The 19,870-nt window shown below is 45.0% G+C and overlaps 1 protein-coding gene and 1 long non-coding RNA gene across 3 annotated transcripts; one reads left to right on the plus strand and one right to left on the minus strand.

The window, feature by feature from the left end:
* Positions 1-5,037: 5,037 nt before the first annotated feature.
* On the plus strand, positions 5,038-7,575 carry LOC114014839 (uncharacterized). Of its 2 annotated transcripts, none has more exons than XR_003558513.2 (3): positions 5,038-5,862; positions 6,500-6,590; positions 6,715-7,575. It is a non-coding gene; the product is annotated as an uncharacterized LOC114014839 (long non-coding RNA). The 2 variants fall into 2 exon arrangements; XR_003558512.2 differs by having other exon boundaries at positions 5,042-5,275; positions 6,715-7,574.
* Positions 7,576-8,527: 952 nt separating this feature from the next.
* On the minus strand, positions 8,528-19,059 carry PDK4 (pyruvate dehydrogenase kinase 4). The gene is made up of 11 exons (XM_055708875.1): positions 18,635-19,059; positions 17,714-17,855; positions 16,679-16,750; positions 15,915-16,099; positions 15,405-15,494; positions 14,815-14,892; positions 14,084-14,160; positions 13,279-13,377; positions 12,894-13,004; positions 12,088-12,201; positions 8,528-11,093 (listed from the first exon to the last, which is right to left on the minus strand). The coding sequence occupies exons 1-11, from the start codon at positions 18,786-18,788 to the stop codon at positions 10,950-10,952; spliced, it is 1,266 nt and encodes a 421-aa protein (XP_055564850.1). The 5' UTR covers positions 18,789-19,059; the 3' UTR covers positions 8,528-10,949.
* Between the last annotated feature and the right edge of the window lie 811 nt (positions 19,060-19,870).

Genomic DNA, 19,870 nt, shown 5'->3' on the forward strand with positions numbered 1-19,870 from the left:
AATACTCACTGAAAGTCTACTTTATAATAACACACTATAAAGGAGGGGACAGAATTTTGTGCCCTATAACTATATGGGCATTTGTTCACGCAGTACGAAAATGCAGGCATTGCTGAAGGGCAGTGCGGTGCCTGCGCTGACTACAAGCACACAGCATGCTGGAAAGCACCGGCAAAGAGACATCACTGAGGTCAGGGCAAAGCCATTTCATGACAAAGAGGAATATAGGTATTTTAACATCCATGCAAAGTAAAATTGACCCTAAAGACCCAGTTGCAGCAAAGTCCGTTGGATTACGTCTACCTCCCAAAGTTGAGCCAACCTTTGGTGAGTCCATCCTGCTGTTTCCAAGTTCACTGCTGGGGAAAAGGTGTGTGGCTGCCCTGAACTCAAGGGCACGCTGTCTGCCTATGTCCGTGGTGGACCCACTTCTTGGTGCCAGCAGCTCTGAACTATACCTTGCTGGAAATCTGCACCCCAGCCAGTCATCTGGGTCCATTTCTCCCCCAGCCCTGCCCTTCCCTCCACTGTAAATCCACAGAATTTCAGTGATTTTTTTTTCTTTTTCCACCTTATAGCAGTTTTTGGTAGCTTTTCTTTGGGATATTTTTTTTTTGATAGTGAACAGAATTTGTTCCTGTAAAAATGCACAGGCACCTGCACACACACAGAACTACAAGACAAGAAGAAAGTCAAACTCTTCTCAACTAAAGGAGCTTCTACCAGCTGGGAAGGATTTATACTTTTTCATATGTATTATTTGTTTTCTATATGTCAATACACTGACAGTGTAATTTGCATCTGTTGGGTAGATGGAGTACAGTATGTACCACAGCATTGCCCCAGTCTTAAAGGTCTCTAATGCAACCAAGCCTGGCATGACCTGCAGAACATGCACCATTCCAGTCTAAAACTGAGACCCAATTGCCTTACTATTTTTGCTGGAGTAATTTAGAAATAATTTGGAGGGTTTAACACAGGAATTTTTAGTTCTTCCCAGTCCTGTTGTTTAGAATCATATTTGCACATTATTTCAATACTTTTCTGGATGTGTGGTCCGGCACTCAGGTGCCCGGCTTGGGAGGGTGGGTGGAATACCCAGCAAAGGTGGCAAGTGCCAGCTGCAGTGTTTGGAGCCGTGCCACGCTGGGTGGCTGGATTATCCTGAGGATACAGATGGGAGAGAACAGTGCATCCCTGGCTGCGTAGCCTCTGGCAGGTGACATGATGCCTGATCCCCACTGCTACTCTGCCACTGCACCCTTTTAGCAAGGGGAGCAGAGCCGCTACCCCTCCCTGCTTTCCTGCAGTTCCACAGGTTTGTGCTGCCCTCCGCCGCGTCTGGATTTCCTAACCCACAGCCAGCCACTGACCCAGCCTGCTGAAACAAAGTCTTCAGTCAAATTCCCCTTGTTCTTATGGCAGGGGGATGAAACCCAAATGCTGGATGGATCCGGGGTGGGGGGGGAAGCAGGCAGTGTGCCTTGCCTTGCTCAGCACCAGCTGAGGCAAGCTGTGCTCACACATTTCAGCTGCCAGTGTGGTGGGAAGTTTCTACCCTGTAATCAGATGCCCACCCCCATCCCAGGCAGACACTGACATTAGCAAACTTGGGATGGAGGCATCTGAGATGTCCTGATGAGGCTGCAGGGAGCTGGATGCCGGAGGCCTCTGTAACCCAGCTCCCCTACCCTTCTTTCCAGCTGGCTGAACCTCCCCCGGCACCTGGCACACTGCACTATGGACGTCATGGTCCCCTCTCACAGGGCACCACATGCAGCACCCATGCACCTCTGTGCTTCAGGGGCATACCTGAGCTAAGCACTCAGTGTCCCCTTAACGTCCTTGTCCCTTTTCCATCCTCTCACAGGCTTTGACGTGGGGTGCCTCCTGCCTGGCAAATATCAAAAAGGAGGGCTCTTTTTTCAGCTGACTGGACACACTATTGCCTGGCCGTGCTGGAGTGTGGGAGGGCTTGCTGTTAAATGGCACCGAGTCATGCCCGGCTGCTGGCAGCCACTCGAGCACAGGGAGACCTGCCCTTTCCGACACAGGGCAGCGAGAGGGGCAGGGGCAGCCCTGGCTCCCCTTCATTTTCAGGTGACCGGGGTGCACTGGTGAGATGGCTCTGGGCAGGCAGGAGCGAACTGCGGGCAGTGCCTGGAACAGACTGGAACGTGGGCTTGAACTTTGGCGCTGCTCCCTCCAGCAGCCTTGAAAAGGAAGGAGAGCAGTGGTGTGATCAGCCCGGGCAGCTCACGCTGACTCGACATAAATGATATAACCATGTTTATAAGCTCCCCATGCAGCCAGCAGGGAACACGCTGTCCCCATGGGTTCCCTGCCCTGGCTCAGGAGGCTGCCACAACAATGCCAGGAGCCACTGGTGCTTCCCACCCCAGCCCCGGCTGTGGGAGGCCAGTGTTCGTCCTTAAAAAAACAGAAAAGAGAGAAAAGAAAAGAAAAAAAAAAGGTGGAAAGCTGTAAGCAGAACAAAAGAGCTAGTAGCTAGCAACTGAACAGCAGTTGCATGTTGTCTGAAGGGTATTTTTAAGGTTTATAAATGTTCACTCCTTATTTACAGCACTGTTTTGTGTCCTTTCATCTAGCACTAGCTGCCAGTCTGCCCTCTGCTTAAACCAAGCTATTCACATCCAAATGTCTGGAGTTCCACTGACTATAGGAGGCAAGCTTCTCTTTCTTAGGCTCCCAGCCCCAAACAGCTGGAATAATCTTCCAGCTGTATTGAAGCAGGCCCTCATGTTGCTCGGGGTTTGGACATTCTTAATCCTTTTTTTTAAAAAGGCCTCAGCCTGTGAAATGTGCACAAGCTGCAGCTGGTCACTGTTGTGTGCTGTTAAAGAGCTCTGTCCTTCTGTCTCTAGGCGTGGGCAAAGCCCCTTTCTCCCAGCTGGGCCCTTGGTGGCTGGGAACACAAGGACAACCTGCCTGCTTTGCTGAACAGGGACATGCTTAACACCTCAGAGGCAACAGCAACTCTGCACGCAGGCTTCCCCAGTGTGGACCTGGGCTTTTGGTCTCACCTGGCTTGAGCAGAAAGGCTGAGAGCTGATCCCCTCTTGTCTCAGGTGTTTGGAGCTCAAGGTTTTCCAGTATAAGGGTTGCACTGTGTTGGATAAGGGGAACGGGGCTGAAGCAAGGGCTGTTGGCCAGTTCAGTACCTTTAAATTTGCCATATGTGCATATATGTGTTTCTGTTCAATATATCTTGAATGTCTAAATGCATGTCACCTAGTCCTCTTCCTCCCCTAGGTGTGTCACTTGATCATAAATTTCTCCAGCACAACAGGTGCTGTCTTGCAGACCGCATGGCAGGCAACACACTGCAGCCAGCCTCCTGTTTGGGCTTGCACTCCGAAGGCGTTACAAATTCGACAGCATGTCTTCTAGAGACCTTCAGGAGTGTGTGTCTCCTCTACCCATCCGCAGCTCAAACCATTTTGGCTTTGTCCACAGTTGGCTGGTGTCAACAGGAAACTTGTCACAGTTTTCAGTGGACATGGTGTGAGGTCTAAATATGAATTATTATTACTCTAATATTTATTGTTTATGCTAGTTAATATATTTATACCACATTATATCACACTTTTTTATTGCTTGAAAAAGAAAATAGTTACCATATGTTAGAAGCACGTTACAGAAAAGAGCAGTGAATTACATCAGCAGTTCTGACATGCTCATAGGCAACCTATTGATCCATTACCTGCATTCTGTATTCCATACCCATACTCTATAAACATGAGAACAATTGAGCAACTGCTTCTGAATCTATTATTTGGGGGGAAAAACCCCAAACTTTCGTAAGTGAAAGCTTAACATAATGTACACCAATATACCGATATTCTGCTAAAAATGTTTACATTTTTAAAAAGGCCAAACCTTCCAGTGTTAATATACTTCAAAGAAATTGTGAAGAGCATTTATTTCGGCCTTTGTCAACAGCTTTGCTGGAATCTTCTTTCTGTTCTTACGAAATGGAACAGCTTCCCTCTGAAAAGTGTGCTGTTGGGGATAGACCCTCTCCCCCAAGACTCTCATTTCCTATAGCAGTGAGTGTGTTCATTCCTGGGAAGAAGTGGGAAGATCTGCAGTTCTCCTCTGCTCTGTTTGACTGTGGTAGTGCAGATTTAAAGTCAAGACACATCCTCTCCCTTAATGTCAATACTCACAGGTGGAGAACATCATTCTGCTGCAGAGCAAAGGAGAAGGCAAGGACAACTCTCTGGAGAAGGATGAAAACCTTTTTTGGTCAGCTCTGAATACTAATCTCTGTAATATCATTTCCAAGGTCTGCCTGCATCAATTTATGGCACTCCAGTGAATAGTTTTGACATTTTTCCAGCTGTTCTGACATGGATGTTGTCATTTGAAAGACAGAAGCTTGGGAACAGGCAGAAGGTGCTATGATTTTTTTTGTTTGTTTAGGTGTTTTGGGTTTTTTTCCCCCTCAAGTGAATTGATTATCCAATGGCCTTAAAAAAATCATCAAAAGCTTTTTGAAGTGTGACATGCCTCCAAAGCACTGTTCCTATCCTTCAGCTACAGAAGATATGCTCAGAGCACGCACAGCCTGGCACCAGCAGCAGGAGTGGGAAGAACAGAGGAACAGGAGGGCAAAGCCACAGAGGCAAAGCACATGGAGGGACTGGGGCCAGCAGAAGGCTTCTGGGCATCTCCACAAGTAACATGAATAATATAAACTTAAGAGTGTCCCTGGTCAGATCTTGAAAATGAAGCTTTCTTCACTGTGGACTTATGTAAAACCTGAGGCAAAGCTGATCAGAAGCCAGGGAAAGTTGTCCAGGGAGTTCAGAGGGTTTTATAACAGGCCCTAACTAAGCACAAACAAGTGCTTCTGTGTCAACACAAATGAAGTTTTACACCTGAGCAAACAGCATCCTGCAGTCTGTGAAGCAACAACACATATCTGTTAATACCTAGAGTGGTAGAAACCATCTGCTCCACCCCTGCGTGAAGGTTGAATTCCTCCAGTAATACCCTTTGTAAGCAGGGAGTGACTCCAGGTCACCAATACCCTTTGAGATGCACGTTGCTAACCCTGCTGCATGCCACAGCGACTGGAGGAACGGACAAATAACCCTGCCAGGTATTCCACCCTATTTCTCAGTTAATTTGTTAAAAATCAACCAGGAGTGTTGTGGATGGTAAAGCTGCTGGGAAGAGAAAACCACTGTAAAGAACAAACACTCAGAAAAGAGCTTTCAATGCATCTGCTTTCTTGGCATGCCTCATGGTATGTAACAAGCGGCATCGGTTACAGTTAGCTCATCATTTTCTGTAGCAGTTCTGCCCAGTGACTGGTATTTGGGTGTCCCAGGCGGAGCAAGCACGGCTCAGAGCTCTCAGGCAGCACAGCCACCGTGAGGGGTGCAGAGCCCCAAGCCAAGAGCCTCGTGCTGTCCCCTGCAGCCATGTGGCACCACGGCCAGCCCAAACCCAGAGAGACCCGCAATGCTGGGGGGTGCAGCCAGTGGTGACAAGCTGTGCAGCAGCAGCTCCAGGCTGACACAGTTTGTGCCAGCAGCCAGCGGCATTCATCTGGAATGATCCCCACTGGCATTTGCTGCAGGATAAATATTGTCTGGGATTTTTCATTATCTTCCCTGGGCAGCAATGACACAGCAGTGACGTTGTTTTGAGCTCTGTATTTCCAGCCTCCCACCACCAGCCAGAACTAGTAAGGGGATTTGAGTCATTTTTCTGAACATAAGCATTTGCTGATACTTGCGAAAGCCAAGAACATCCACACAAGGGATTTGCATGGGACTGGCAGACATGACAAAGGACCTGTGGAAGATCTCTGGTCTTCTGGAGTGCCAGGTGAGAGACAGACAGAGCACTCCAAGGTTCCTCAGATAGCACTGGGTGTCTATTTTGAGGTAACTGAATTAGCTGGGAGCCAGCTCACAGCTGAAGCTATCTAAATGCAGGTGCCTACGTGTGCCCCAGGTGTCTGGGGCCCATGACAGTCGGTTGCACTCTGCCATTGAAGACAGAAGAGCTATTCAGCTGGACAGAAGTAGGTGTCTGCTTCATGAGGAGCTGATAGCTTTCTGGGGGCCTGTGGATATATCAGCTCTGATCACGAAAGAGGGAGCTTAGTTATCCAACCTATACCTTGGCACATACATACAGAGACAGATGTAGTGTCATGATAAGGTGTTGTACTTGGTGTGCCAAATCCTATGCCAAGGCTCTTGGATTTCGGGTCCAGTCCCTTAATGTGACATAGTACAGGAAGCCCAGCATGTGAACAACAGTGAAATTACCTTTTTTTCACTTGATTTTCTTATTTGAGCCTTTCAGACAGGTCATATCTGGATACATCATAGTAGAGCAACTTAAAGTATGGCTGTCCTAAACTAGAAAGTCTCTGTCACCTTCCAGGAGGATGCTCTGCAGCCCCAAATGGTGGGAACGGTGGTTCACTCCTCTTGCTGTGTTTCCCACATTGCAGGTCTGTCCAGGTTTTCGACTGGACATGGCTCCAGCAAGGCAGCATGAGGCTCGTTCCTCGAGGCTGTCCCTCTCACACCGCAGGAAGTCAGGTAGGTCCTTTCCTCTCTTCCCTCTTCCTGCTAGGAACTGCAAAGGAAAGGAGTGACACAGGAAAATCTGTGCTAATTCTATGTGGGACAATTCACTGCACTCTGTTTTGGTTTTCTTTCATAGCTGCAGAAGGAATATTGAGGAGAGCTGATGGAGAGCAGCTCCTGGTACCCCATAGATATTTTTCTACTTCAATATTACTTTACTAAGAGGCCTCAGAATAGTCTGAGGACCAGGGACTGTGTTCCAGCCTTTTGGTGTGCCACCCAAGACTCGAGATTGCAGGGAAGAATTCAGACTGTCCGTGGGGATCTTCTGCCCTTTCCTGCCTACAAAGTGAGTGGAGAGAAGCAAGACCAACTGAGAAACGGACTGGCATGTCCTGCTTTCTCATTGCTGACTGCAAGGAGGAGCAGCATCTGGCCCAGTACTGAGTCAGTCATTCTATCTTGAATGCGCATGCCAGCGTGGACATGCAAAACCACCTTAGGGCCTGTGAGACGGGACTGCGATATAAGCATCTAGAATTACATTGTCAGCTTTGGGGGAATGCAAACCCAATGATGTTAACCCAGCAGTGTGCCCCTTCCTCTTCACTGTTCCCACCCCCGCAAATTTGCTGAGCTAAAGGATCATAAACTGCTGAGTTCTGCCTTCTGTTTGCCAAAACCGCTCAAGAATCGAAGGGCAGACAATTCTTGGGGGTTATGACCTGATCCTGTCATCGTCATCACTACCATAAGGGGGGAAAAAAAAATATCTATTTTTCCAGTCCAGTAGTGTTTCTTATCAAAGGTAGCAAAGCTTGTTTTGTAATAATGCTCTAGGAAGGACATTATTGCACACTAAGGGCAAAGTCTGGTGGATTTGAAAGCTTGGTTAAGTGATAGGAAGAAGATGATAATGAACAACCGCTTATCAAGGTTCCAGGGAGATTAATCTGCACAAGGCACCAGTAACAAAATCAGCGTATGGGTTTTTAGTTAACGATCTGGAAGAGAAAACATAGGGTGCTTTGGTGTGGTTTCTGTTGACATCAGGAACCTGGCTTTGTAAAGGTCCTGACTGGGGGGGGGCAAAGGGGGGGGAAGTGCAACATCTGCTTATCTCCTGTGAAACCAGAATGCCTTTTAGCCATGAGTAAACTTGCTGATTTCAGTGAACCTCTGACGCACTAGGAGCAAGCTAGTCCTGTACCTCAGGAGCTTTGCTGAATCAGGAGCTGGATGCATGGCCTCTGTCACTCACTGGGTTTGTGTGGGGAGAAGGGAAAAAAAGTAATTTCAACTTCTGGCACCTTCTGGACTGCCAGAGCTTGGCTGGAACTGGTGGCCTGTGAGCAGCACGCTGCAGAGAGACCATGCATTGCCTGCCACAGACATGTGCTCAACACAGGCCGCTCAGCAGGGCAGGTACCTCCCTGCCACATCCATGGCACGCCTGGCTCCCACGTGCAGCGTGTACATCTGCCGAGCCTGCTGTGGGCGACAGAATGCATGTCTATGTATTTCATCTTGGAAAAACCCTGTCTCTAGGGACTGCGAGACAGTAAGGGTGGATGGGGAAAAAGAACGGATGTCTTCTTTTATGTAGAACTAAAACTGGTGGTGAATTTTTACATTTTTCACTGCAGAACAAAAAAAAAAAAGAATAGTTGAAAGGGTAGAATGTACATGGTTCTCAATTCTCATCTCTGAAGATGGATGAGTAAAGTGCAAGGAGAGCAAGAGGAAGGTGATGTACTGATTTTAGGTACTATAAACTCAGCATATACAACACTTCAGCATAAGCCAACCCTTGTTGCAGGGTTTCTTTCCCCTGCTACACCTACTTGACACAGTATGAAAGTTGCTTTGCTCAACTCCATTTGACAACACTTACAATAAAAGGCCCTTGCTTGCACTAGACTTCTTAGAAGAAAATAAAGATACCAGACAACCATATAGAAGATTTTATTACAAAATTATTTTAACATCTACATCCAAGTACAAGGCTTAAAACTACAGCTCTACTTTCAGGAATAAAAATTCAGTAAATGCTGAAAAAGATACTGTATTATCTATATCGATAGCCCTTAAGTGATTACTATTACAGATTCCACATGGGTTCCTTAAGTGCTATACATTCCTCTGTCTGCATCATGAATATCTTCTGCAGCTTCTCTCTGCAAGCAGCATTGCAGATGTAGTTTACAGCACCCATGTGCTTCAGCTGCTTCGAGAAGTTACAGCTCCTACCTGAAGTAGCTGCAGCTATGCTACAGATGTACAGTACACCATGAGATCACAACTCATGTTCAAGCATTAGCAGGTGCAGAGGTCTTATTTATGTTTACTTCACAACAATGACTACCTAGGTATGTTTTTGTGACCATGTATTCAACACAAAAAAAATAAATCAACAAATACTGAAATATATTATGGCAGCAAAGACAGCTTTTTCACACCTGTATATTCTAGACAAAGATACTTCATTTTTATTACCCATTTCATTCACTGAGCTGAGCTCAGATACATGATCTCGTGACCTTTGGTGATTGCAGCTTATTCACTGGGATAAAAACAGCCTTGATGTACTACTGAAGTCATTATGCTCAGTAGTTACCACCAACAAATCTAAATTTGGTTTTTGAAGTTCAGTATATCAGAGTACTATTTTTGATTGAGAAATCTGTCCTAATAGGACTTCTAAAACAAAGGTAGGTCCAGATTTCTCTCATTCCTATTAAAACAATATTTAATATGTAGAGTATGGAGTAGCTTTCTGTCCAACAAATACACATCTGTTTTAGAGAACTGTCATATATGACAGAGCAGGATGCTTTAAACACTGTACTTGACTTACTGCAGAGGACCACATCACTTAAAATAATCCTCCAATTAGTAAAAAAAGTAATATTATACAGTCCTGATGAACTTTGACTGGCCAGTTTTGCAGTGTCCGTTAGTTTAATTTCTATTCTGTTCCTTAGTTTTCCTTGCTTACAAGGGGGAAAATGCACAGAGATGATGTGAAAGGAAGCAGCTTATTGAAAATGGAGTATTTTCAGTATTTTCCCAACAGCACTCCCCTACTGGCACTGTTCCTGTGGCACTTCCCCACTATTTTGATATTCCTAAGTTTTCAGCACTGTTCCTATTTTGAAATTTCTCATTTCTTAAGTCCTTTCCATTGCAATGGACAGTTAGAATAAAAATCCTCATTCCAACACCACTCTTCCTGAAAACCTTTCCAAACAGACCTTCAGTGCTCACCACAGCTTTCAGGGTATAGAATGCCCATGTACCATTTTGAGCTAGTGTGGTCCAATGCAGATGTGACAAAGATAGGCAGATTTTGGTTTAGTGTACTGAGCCACTAACCTTCTAACAGCACAACAAAAAGGAAGCATAAGATCATGTTTTAAACATGCCGTTTCTCACATCATGTTTACATAATGCAGATCACCAAAACCTTTCTGTTCAACTTGCATATCTGACTCCAGTTCTTAGAAAATCCTGACTGACTGACCTGGCACATGCTTTCTGGAGCGCAGGGATGTAGGCTTGTTGTGGCCTAACCTTACAGCTGCTATAACCAACTAGCTTTCCATCTCTTTCCAGTAGCTGTCTAAATTATCCCAATTCTACTTAGTTACCTTATGCATAGGAGCCTTACTTGACTAGTTCTCCATGAACAGCATAAGATTAATATAATCTAGCAATGCAACTCAGAGCAAGGCATCACATAAGAATTATTACTGGAATACAGGGTTTTTTTGAAACAGGACTTCCTTACACATGGAAAACACTTCCTCCTTACCTCCTAGGGCTCTCTCTCTTTCGGTCAGGCTGTTATTTGAATGCTGTTTGTATCTTGCTACAAGACTGCCATGTTAAGAGGATCTTTTTCAAATGTTGTAATACTTTAGATAAAGCTTTAAAGTACAGGTGTTATCTATCTACCTGAGAAGTTCTGTAATACAATAAACTGCTGACAACTACTCTAGGAGAAAAATATACAGCAGAATAACTGACATTTATCAGCATTCAGAATTCAAGCATTAAACAGGACTCAAAAATTGCACACCTTTACCACATCAAGTCCTTGATCATAAGGAAAAAAATGGTCATCTGATTTTCCTCTATACACATCTTTTCTTTAAAGACGTATGTGCTCCTATTTTCCTGATACTGAAGTCCACAGCAAGGTTCCACATGCAGTGCATACAGCCTAGGCTGTAACACTCATTGTTTTCTCTTCTGCCAGTCCCAAAATGGAAGAATTTGCTTGTTTGGAGGCAGATGAATACTTCCAAACACTAGCCTTTTTTGATGAGGCAGCTTGATCCCCTTGGGTGTGTGGATACCAACTTCTCTTCAGATTGCTGCATTCTGCTTTGATACGTTCTTGGGGCCTTTACTTGGGACACACCAGTCATCTGCCTCTGAGGTAGCCTGGTAATGCTTGGAAGCAGATTTGTTAAAAACTGGGAGTTTTTCCACAGATTCTGTTGACAGCGCCTAAAAATCAAGGAGGAAAAAAGTTTAACTCTCAATAACGCCACTTTGTAAAAATTCACAATGTATTTCAAGTGTTAAGGCAGTGACACCCCAAAACAGTTATTTACACAAGTGTTTCTATAGTAGATGCAGTAGTTTAAGTCCTTCAGTTTGCTTTGGATAATTTGGCAGGACAAATGCAGTAACAATGAATGATATTATGCATTTATAGGCCTTAAGCATTACCCTGTAACCCCTTTTTTTCAAGGTAGTGCTGGAAGACATGAACTTTCATTTACAAAGTTCCACAGAAACTTTAAAATATGCTCCTTCCCAACTTCCATATTTTGCAGCTTAAATTCACATTCTATCGGGAAATTAAATAAAAATGTAATATGTATATAGCTGAACCATCTCTTCCTTCTGTACTGCTTCTCTGGTTGTGCTTCAGTGTGCTTGGACTATATTGTTGGCTTACTAGTAGAAGTTCAAAGCCAGTTTTTCCCCCCCATGAGTAAGCACAGAAAGTAGAAAAGAACAGGTATTCCTATTTACTTATAAAAGCAGCAGTCTATGTTATAGACCAGGTATTCAAGATTACTGATACCTGAATCCCATATATGACAGATGTTGAATAACAGCAGGTACCAGACTTTTACGGATTAGCTTATACAGACCTTATGGCTGTCAAGAGTAAAGAAACCAGATCTGTTGTTCACACCTATTACCTACTGGTTCATGGAATACAAAGTACTGGGAGCAAGTGAGATAACACATCTTAATACAATCTGAAAACTAACAGGGCTCTCAGTAGTAGTTTTTCAAGTAAACTTGTTAAAGCCAAGTAACCTTTTTAATTCTAGATACCAGTTACAAATCTTCCTAGCCTTTCTTAATAAAGATGAAGGGTTTTCTACCCATGAGCAGAGAATGTTCACCTTACAATGACACTCACTAGGTACCCCATTGCATTAATGCTAGTTTATCTTTTATTTAACCAAATCAAAATACATACCTTCAAGTAGATAATAGCATCTGTTCCATAACCACATATGGAGTAGAGATTTAGATCTCCCTGAAAGTATTTAGCATACAGGCGAGAAATTGGCAAGCCATACCCAAAGCCAGCCTAAAAATAAAAGTACAAAAAAGATTTTAAGTTGCAAGAGCTAATAAAAAAATAAGTAGCTGGAAAGTCTTCAGGGATTTTAAACTGTTTCAAAGTCCTTTGCATACAGAATATTGAAACTGACCATTAAGAAAAAAACCAGAACCACAGGGAAAAAAAAATATCTCAGATCTCCATGGAAGAGGGAAGGCTTTATATACGTGTCCTACTTTTACCATTACATTTCTGTATTTTCCCTCCCTTTTTTCTGCTAGTACAGCTTCATTAGTAAAAGGAGTTTACTACTGGTGAACAACAACAACAAAAAAAAAAATCAATAGTCTAAGCCTACTCCAGCTGTGCTTGCATGCCTCCATAAAGACAGCATAAATCATACTATGTTTGAGGACTGAGTAGGAGTGAAGACCAAGTAAATTACTATCACTGGAGTATAAGAAAAAAAACACCACCAAGATTAGATTCAAGTTGGAGTGTTGTTCTTTGTTTACACCTTTAAAAGCACGTTTTTTTCCACCGAGCTAGATATTAAAAATCTGTTTCAGAAAATGTTAATTCATATTTATGAGGCTCAATAATCTTCACATGCTCCCACAAAGCATAACACAGACAGTGTTTCATTATTTATTAACCTACCAATCTGTCCACCACTTACAGAAACCTTATTAGCAACATGAGTATTGAAAATATCTTACAAGAGGGGCATTTCGTCCATCATCCATCCTCGGCCTTGGTGCTGTGGAATACATGTAGCTAAACAACTGCTCAATTTTCCTTACTGGAACACCACCTCCTCTGTCTGAAACCTGATTTAATAGACAATAAAGTTAACACTCTCAGTATACGATTGTTGTTATTTAAGACACTTATTTGAACAAACCTTTCCAATAGTAATAAATGCAAACATTTGTTTTGCAGCATATCATTTTTCAGTTAGATAATGGAGGCTATCAACAGATTGTTCATGCATAGTATCTGATCTGTTGTCAGAGGCTGGAATTTCCTTTAATAGAATTTGCTGCAGCATATGCAATCATAAAGATTACAGTAAGCCCATATTGTAGTAGCCCAACAAGATACCTTAATTGCCAGGTCTTCTTGTCCCAGAACAACCGTCACTTCAATTGGAGAAAGGGAAGGACTGTTTTCTTGGAATTCAACAGTTGCCCTCATTGAATTCTACAGAAAAAGAAGGTCATCATTATCAGACTGTTAGATCTGTGCACTTAAAATCATACCATGCCCCTGGTTATGCAGAGGCTGAGCACACTACCCTCTGTACCTATCAGTGCCTTGTTACCAAGGGACACACTTGGCAGTTTAGCTTAACAGGCGCAGAGGAGGTCTTGCACCTAGAAGTGACTAAGCATAGCCAAGTCTCTTCTACACGTGAAAGATAATACTATTCTTGCCCGACAGTGTAATTTAAACATTTAACTCCCTTGAAAGTCACCAGGTTTCTCAAGAAGAGCAGAATTCAGCAGTTGCTAAAGGCTGCCAGAATTCTGCATCTCATGTTGACAGCACAGTAGTTCAGCCTCATTCACTAGTTTAGGATGCACCACCCACTCCACAAAAGGCACCAGGGCAAGTCTGCACTGCAGATGTAATCTCTGAAAGCAAGAGACTAGTGGTGGCCACAACCTCATGTCCCACTTGTACACTCCCTCCCTTACCGTGTCCCATTCACTACCACATATAAGCACCCAAATACTCTCCTACAAACTGCAATCATCCCTTTCCCAACTGCCAAAGCTATTTATCAAATAAGAAAAATTTTAGAAACCTCACTGTCCTGCGCAAAACTTTACTTAATTTAGCTAGAGATTTCAAGTATCAGCGCTTCTGCTCATACTAAGGGAAGAAACAGTTTATACTGACGTACCTTGAAGAGCTCAAAAAGCATGTGAAACAGATGAGATGGGACATATACGATATTAATTGGCTTTCCTGGAGACTTTCCTAGAGGAAGGGAAAAATAAAAGCAAGTTTTAGAAAAGGGCAGTGGAATTTCTGTATTGCATCCAAGTTTTACAATAAGCAAGCAGTATGCCAAAACAAACAAGAAAATCAAGTTTCAGTTTTGTCCCCCTGCTCCAAATGAGCCAACAACTTTATGTACTTATACCAGTGTTTAGACTGTAATTGCCACTTGCTTAGTAAGTTTCTTTTCAAATAAACTGAATAAAAGCAAGTATTAATTCCCTTCTATAAAGTAAAGAATTTCAGAGGTTAAGCAAACTGCCCAAGAACAGACACATGCAGGCAGCTTGGACCAGAAGCAGCATTTCAGTCAGAAGTCCCACTTCCTCACCCTAGATACAGAGCTCCCCTCTAGGAACTTCTCATGTTACTTCTAAGTACAGGTTAGTCCTAACTTCTCTCAAACTCTAAATAGTACCTCAGGAAATCTAGCGTTTAAGATACAATGACATCTAGTTCTCACACAGGAGACTAAATGAGCTGCCTAGAACGAACAGAAAGTGAAGAGGAACTAGCCCAAGACAGACCAACTGGTATATACCATTATGGCTATAGAAATGGGAGCCTTTTGATTCAGTGAAAGCAGCAGTTCAGTGACTGATAGGAAGACAGATGTAAAAGCTCTTGTCTTACCATTCACTTGGGTAAGTTTCAGTTCCGGAGCTGTTAAGTAATACTGGTCACACAACATCTTGGAACTTTCAAAAGCATCTGAAATATTTAAATAAAATATGTGAAGCGTAATATCAAACACGGTAGAAATTCTTGCTAACGCATGGCAAAATATGGTTAACTGCATTAGCTGCTAAGGTGTTACCAACCATAAGCCTGCATCTCAAATGAGTAGTAACATTGCCTATTTATTCTCAGTTTTTAATGCACACAGTGGGTGCAATTACAGCAGCATGGGCAAATCCTCTGTAAAACTTGATAATTCTGTAAGACAAACATCTTATCAGGAGGTAAGGCCGATCTCAATACCACAGACAACTTTAATTCCTACCTCATCTGCCACTTTCTAGGTCTTACTACAAAAGATTTTTTACTGTTACTTCATTTTAAATTCTGTCCTATACAAGCTTTTGTTTTGTTATGACTGCTTTACAGCAATTTTAATAAAAGCCAGCCAGCATCATATACATCATATTGGTTACCCAAATTGCTTGCAATCAGATATAAACACTGATCATGAAGAGTTACGTTAAGGATCTGAGAACACATACCATTCACTACTTCAGCAACATCGCAGCAAGGATCAATGCTTCCAATGTGCCTTGGATGCCCCGAGCTGGACTTATCATCAAAAAGAAGGGCTGTTTGAGATGAAAACAATACTGTATTTAATCCCAAATACTGTACTACTAAAAAGCCCTAAATTTAGAGTTACACACTGATCACAACAGATAATCACATAAAATACAGAGTGTTTTAACTCACAAAAGGCATAAACAATGTTATCTACTGCTAAACTATGTTGGGTTTTCTGTAGTTCAACATCTAAAGGCTTTTCAGATGTAAATAATGAGATCCCTACATATTCTGCACAAGACTTACAAAAGTAATGGGAAAACTTGTTTTCTAGACTAGACTAATTACAGAAAGTCATAGATGGAGTTTCTAACCTTTCAGTGTCACAAAGTCATCAGAGACAGATCAAAAGTTTTAAGAAATAGTTACATTAACATGTCTCTCACTAGGTTGAAGTTTTTCCTCAGATAAATATTTCTACTTACTGTGTTGGTTCATTAGCATCCGGGTGGAAATACGGCTCATGTAGAAACGATCCAAAAAATACTGTATGTTTTGATTGGTGACAGGATCTACTTTAAAAGTGTCTTTGTATTCAATTACTCCTTGTGCCATTGTAGGAACCACATCATGATGTCTGTTTCGGACTCTAATTAATGTATCTATAAAGCTGGGTAAAAAAGAACTTTTTAGAACATTATTCTAGGACTACATTGAGGCAAGCTTTGTACAATGTCATTATCTAATCCCACAGCAGCACAGATGAGTGCATAACAACCTTAACATTAAAATACAGCCTATTTTTTCATTCTTGTAAAATTCCTCACTGACCTAAAGCATAAGATTTTGATATTTTTAATACAGAAGGTGCAATCATTAGCCATGTCAGATTCACTGCTGAAGAGAAGGCAAGGAAGGGAAATAGATCCCCAGCTGACATCTTGGAAAGCAGGGATTTGACATCACAGATATTTTGTTGTTATTTCTCTGCCAGGACTGAGGGCAGTATGCCATTGAAACTGAGCTGCAACAGGTCATATTTATCTGCAGTATTTCTAAACATAATGAGAGATTTAAATCAGGTTGCTTTATGCACAACACTTCATGCTATCTATTATCAAATATTGCTATCTATATCAAATATGACTATTATCAAAGTCGGCTTATTACAGCTGTCATTCTAAGTGGACTGTATTGCAAAGGATAGAATGTGAGGGAGAAAGTTCAAAGAAACAAATGACAAGCTTACTCAGATAAGACTTTTTGGTCATCTGGGCTTTTCTCATGGAACTCAACCAGCTCCATCAGGCTTTGGATGTACCTATTACAAAAAGAACACAAGAAATATGCTATTACTTTGATTTTTATTAGCCTAGGAACAGGAAAAATACTTTTGTCTTGTCCAAATCATTACTCTTCACAAGTCAGCTAGAAGACTGAATTATCTTTTAAGTATTCAAGTTCAATCCAAGATGGATACTTCTTGACTGCCTAAACCCCCAGGAAATTTTAAGTCTTTTCTTGTGCCCGCCACCCTGAAAGGAATCTAAACCCTCACTTTAGGTACATCGGATCCCATTACAATTCTTGAGAAGACAGGCATTTCAAAAGAGGATGCAAATGACAATATTGATCAGGAAGCCATCCAAGCATAATTACTCTAAATCGGATCCGCTTTGGCACAAGCTAATTACTTGAGCCTCCTGTGGTAACATCTGACAGCCTTGATGCATATTGCAAAGGCACACCTGTTTGCTAGATTAAGAACAGTTGCTACAGTAACTCTAATACTTTTGCCCTTTATGTCAGACATCCTTGCAAATGCTGCAACTGTGCCAGTAAAGTGAAGTTAAATCAGATTCAACACTGTCAACCACAAGATTTTGTTAACTGAACTCCAAAAGCTTGCTGTGCAGGCCAAGGCAAGATGCTATGGAACAGAAGCTCTGTAGCAATTCCATCAGTGAAAGACCCAAACATATAGCCTGCTTTCCCATTTTTGTGTAGCTGAGGGCTATGTAAAAACATAGTAAAGTCTTTACTTACTTCAAGAGTAAGAAGTGAGATTTGCTCTATCAGTTATTTAAAATAATAATTTAACAGTGTTGGTTTTCCATTTAATTTTTAGAAAAGGCCAGCATTGTAACAGTTTGCAGTCCAGCTTTGATGAAGCAACTGCATTTCTAGTTTATTTTGTTACTGTCTTCTACTGTTCAAAACGTCTACAATGAAGTTGTCAAAGCTATGCTATTTTACAGGCTGAATTCAAGTAGTTCTTACTTACCAGCTTTTTACTAATTGTACTGATGGAGTGCCTAGTAATTTATCAGGAAGAAGATCTATTTCTTTCAGTATGTTTGCAAACCTCACAGGAAGTTCTTGTCGCAAAAATGCAAAAGAGGTTCTCTCACATCCATTAGTTGATCCTATGAATAAATGCAAAATAAAAACTTTGTTTGAGAAGTGTCAAAATACAGCTACAAATCACTGTCTTTCCACAGATTTCAGGACTATTCCTTCGTAACCATCATGCCATTACTGGCCAGTTCTCCTAAGCGTATGTACATGTTTGTGCAGAATATTGTTTACATGACAGCAAGACACAGCATGTTCCTGGGAGGAACAGTTGTACTTTTCCCATTTAGACACGGGATTTATTTGTAATCCTCTCGAAGAAGCACTCCAGCCTTTGTAAACACGGGCTGCGTCGGGGTGACGTCCAGAAGCGTCATGTGAGCACGGGCCTCACAGCCGCCAGCCGGTAATCGGATCTGGGAACAGCCCGTCCGCCCCGGCGGGGCAGGGCTAGCGACTCCCCCCGATAGCGGGCAGCGCCGCGGAAAAACACCGCCGGCTGACCGAGCCCTCGGCCCCCCGTCCCATCGCCACCCCGAGACCGGGCTGTAGCGGATCCTCAGCTGTCATCGAGGCCTCACCATCGCCTGGCACCCGGCCGACGGGTGCCCGAGGCCAAGGGTGGTCGCCCGAGGCGACCTCCCCGCCGCCGGCAGGTCCCCGAGGGGGCTCGCCCCGGCGCAGTCAGATCCCGGAGCCCTGCGGGGGCAGGGTCGCCGCCCCCGCCCCCCCCTCCCGCCGCAGCCCCCGGGCGCGCCCCTCAGCGGGGAAGCGACCCTCGGGGCGACGGCGTCGCGGCCGCCCCCCGCGGCGCCGGGCCCGACCCTCCCCTGCCCGTCCCGCCTCTCACCGAAGTCCAACAACTGCTTGATGGAGAGCGGGGAGGGGGAGAAGCGGGAAAACTCCTCCACTTCCCGCGGCAACTGGCTGCGGCTGCTCTTGGTGCCGCCGCTGGCCCCTGCCAGGGGGGCGGCGGTGCGCAGGGCGATCCGGGCGGCCTTCATCGCTCCCGGGGCGTCGGTCGGTCGGTCTGTCGGGGGGTGTACAGGTGTGCGTATATGTGTGGGTAGCTGGCAGTCGAGCGGGCGGGCGGCAGGTAACCCGGCAGGTCGGTCGGTCTGTCTGTCGGGGGGTATATAGGTGTGTGTATATGTGTGGGTAGGTGGCAGGCGGGCGGGCGGCAGGTAACCCGGCAGGTCGGTCGGTCGGTCGGTCGGTCGGCAGGTGCCGTAAAGACTCGCGCTGTCCCCTCACCTGTGGCAGGCGACGTCCCGCGCCGCCTGTATTTACAGTCCCCGGGGGGCGTGGCTCCGGCGGCCCCGCCCCCCCGCCCCTAACGGAACGTTCCCCGCGCCAAGCGGCTCGTGACAGCCGCTGGCAGGGCTCCCCCCTGCCCCCCCCGTGCCGTCCCCCGTCCCCCGCCCGGGGAGGCCGCGGGGAGCCTCGGGGGGGGGCTGGCCTGGTCCGGCCCTGCACCGCTTCCCGTGACCTTGTTTACCGGGCGGGGGTGGCCAATGTCAGCGGCGGGGCGGCCTTGCCAAGATCCGAGGGCGCCGCGCTCCCGCCCCCCTCCCGCGGCTGCTCGGTGGGCGGCGGCGGGGCCCCCGCGGCTGTGGGGAGCGGGCCCGGCCCTCCCGGCCCGGCCCGCCGCGGGCGGTGGGCGCTGGCAGCCGTGTGGGCCGCCCCGAGGGGTGCGCTGGTGTCTGGGGGATGAACCCGGGGGAAGCGGTCCCTGAGGGAGCGCAGGGCATGCAGCGCTGCGACTGGTGGCAGGCCAGGGTCGGGGTGCGAAGGGAGCAAGCCCGGGTCCGAGCCACAGGGTTCGGGGTGCCTGCCATGTATGTCGTCACTGTGACCTGGATTAATAGCGACTGAAGACGGCTGCCTCGGTGGCACACTGGTCCCAAATTGCCGTGTGACCCTTTATTTACCCTCTCTGGAGCTGACCTAAGAGGTGCTGAGCAGCTCGCACGCAGTCGGCTCATCTTCCAGGGTCACGGATGAGCTGGGAAAAGCCTGCGCACCTTTCCTCCTCCCTGGAGAGGGAACTTTGATCTCGGGTGCTGCCTGGCTGTTCCCCAGGCTG

Source organism: Falco cherrug, chromosome 4, assembly GCF_023634085.1.
Source record: "Falco cherrug isolate bFalChe1 chromosome 4, bFalChe1.pri, whole genome shotgun sequence".
Taxonomy (NCBI): Eukaryota; Metazoa; Chordata; class Aves; order Falconiformes; family Falconidae; genus Falco; species Falco cherrug.

Excerpts from the sequence above, each read along its gene's own strand:
- PDK4 (XM_055708875.1), bottom strand. The coding sequence starts at position 18,788 with ATGAAGGCCGCCCGGATCGCCCTGCGCACCGCCGCCCCCCTGGCAGGG. Across the intron at positions 16,751-17,713 it reads GTACAATTAGTAAAAAGCTG|GTACATCCAAAGCCTGATGG; the intron begins GTAAGTAAGAAC and ends TTTTTGTAATAG. Across the intron at positions 15,495-15,914 it reads GATGCTAATGAACCAACACA|CCCTTCTTTTTGATGATAAG; the intron begins GTAAGTAGAAAT and ends CATCTCAAACAG.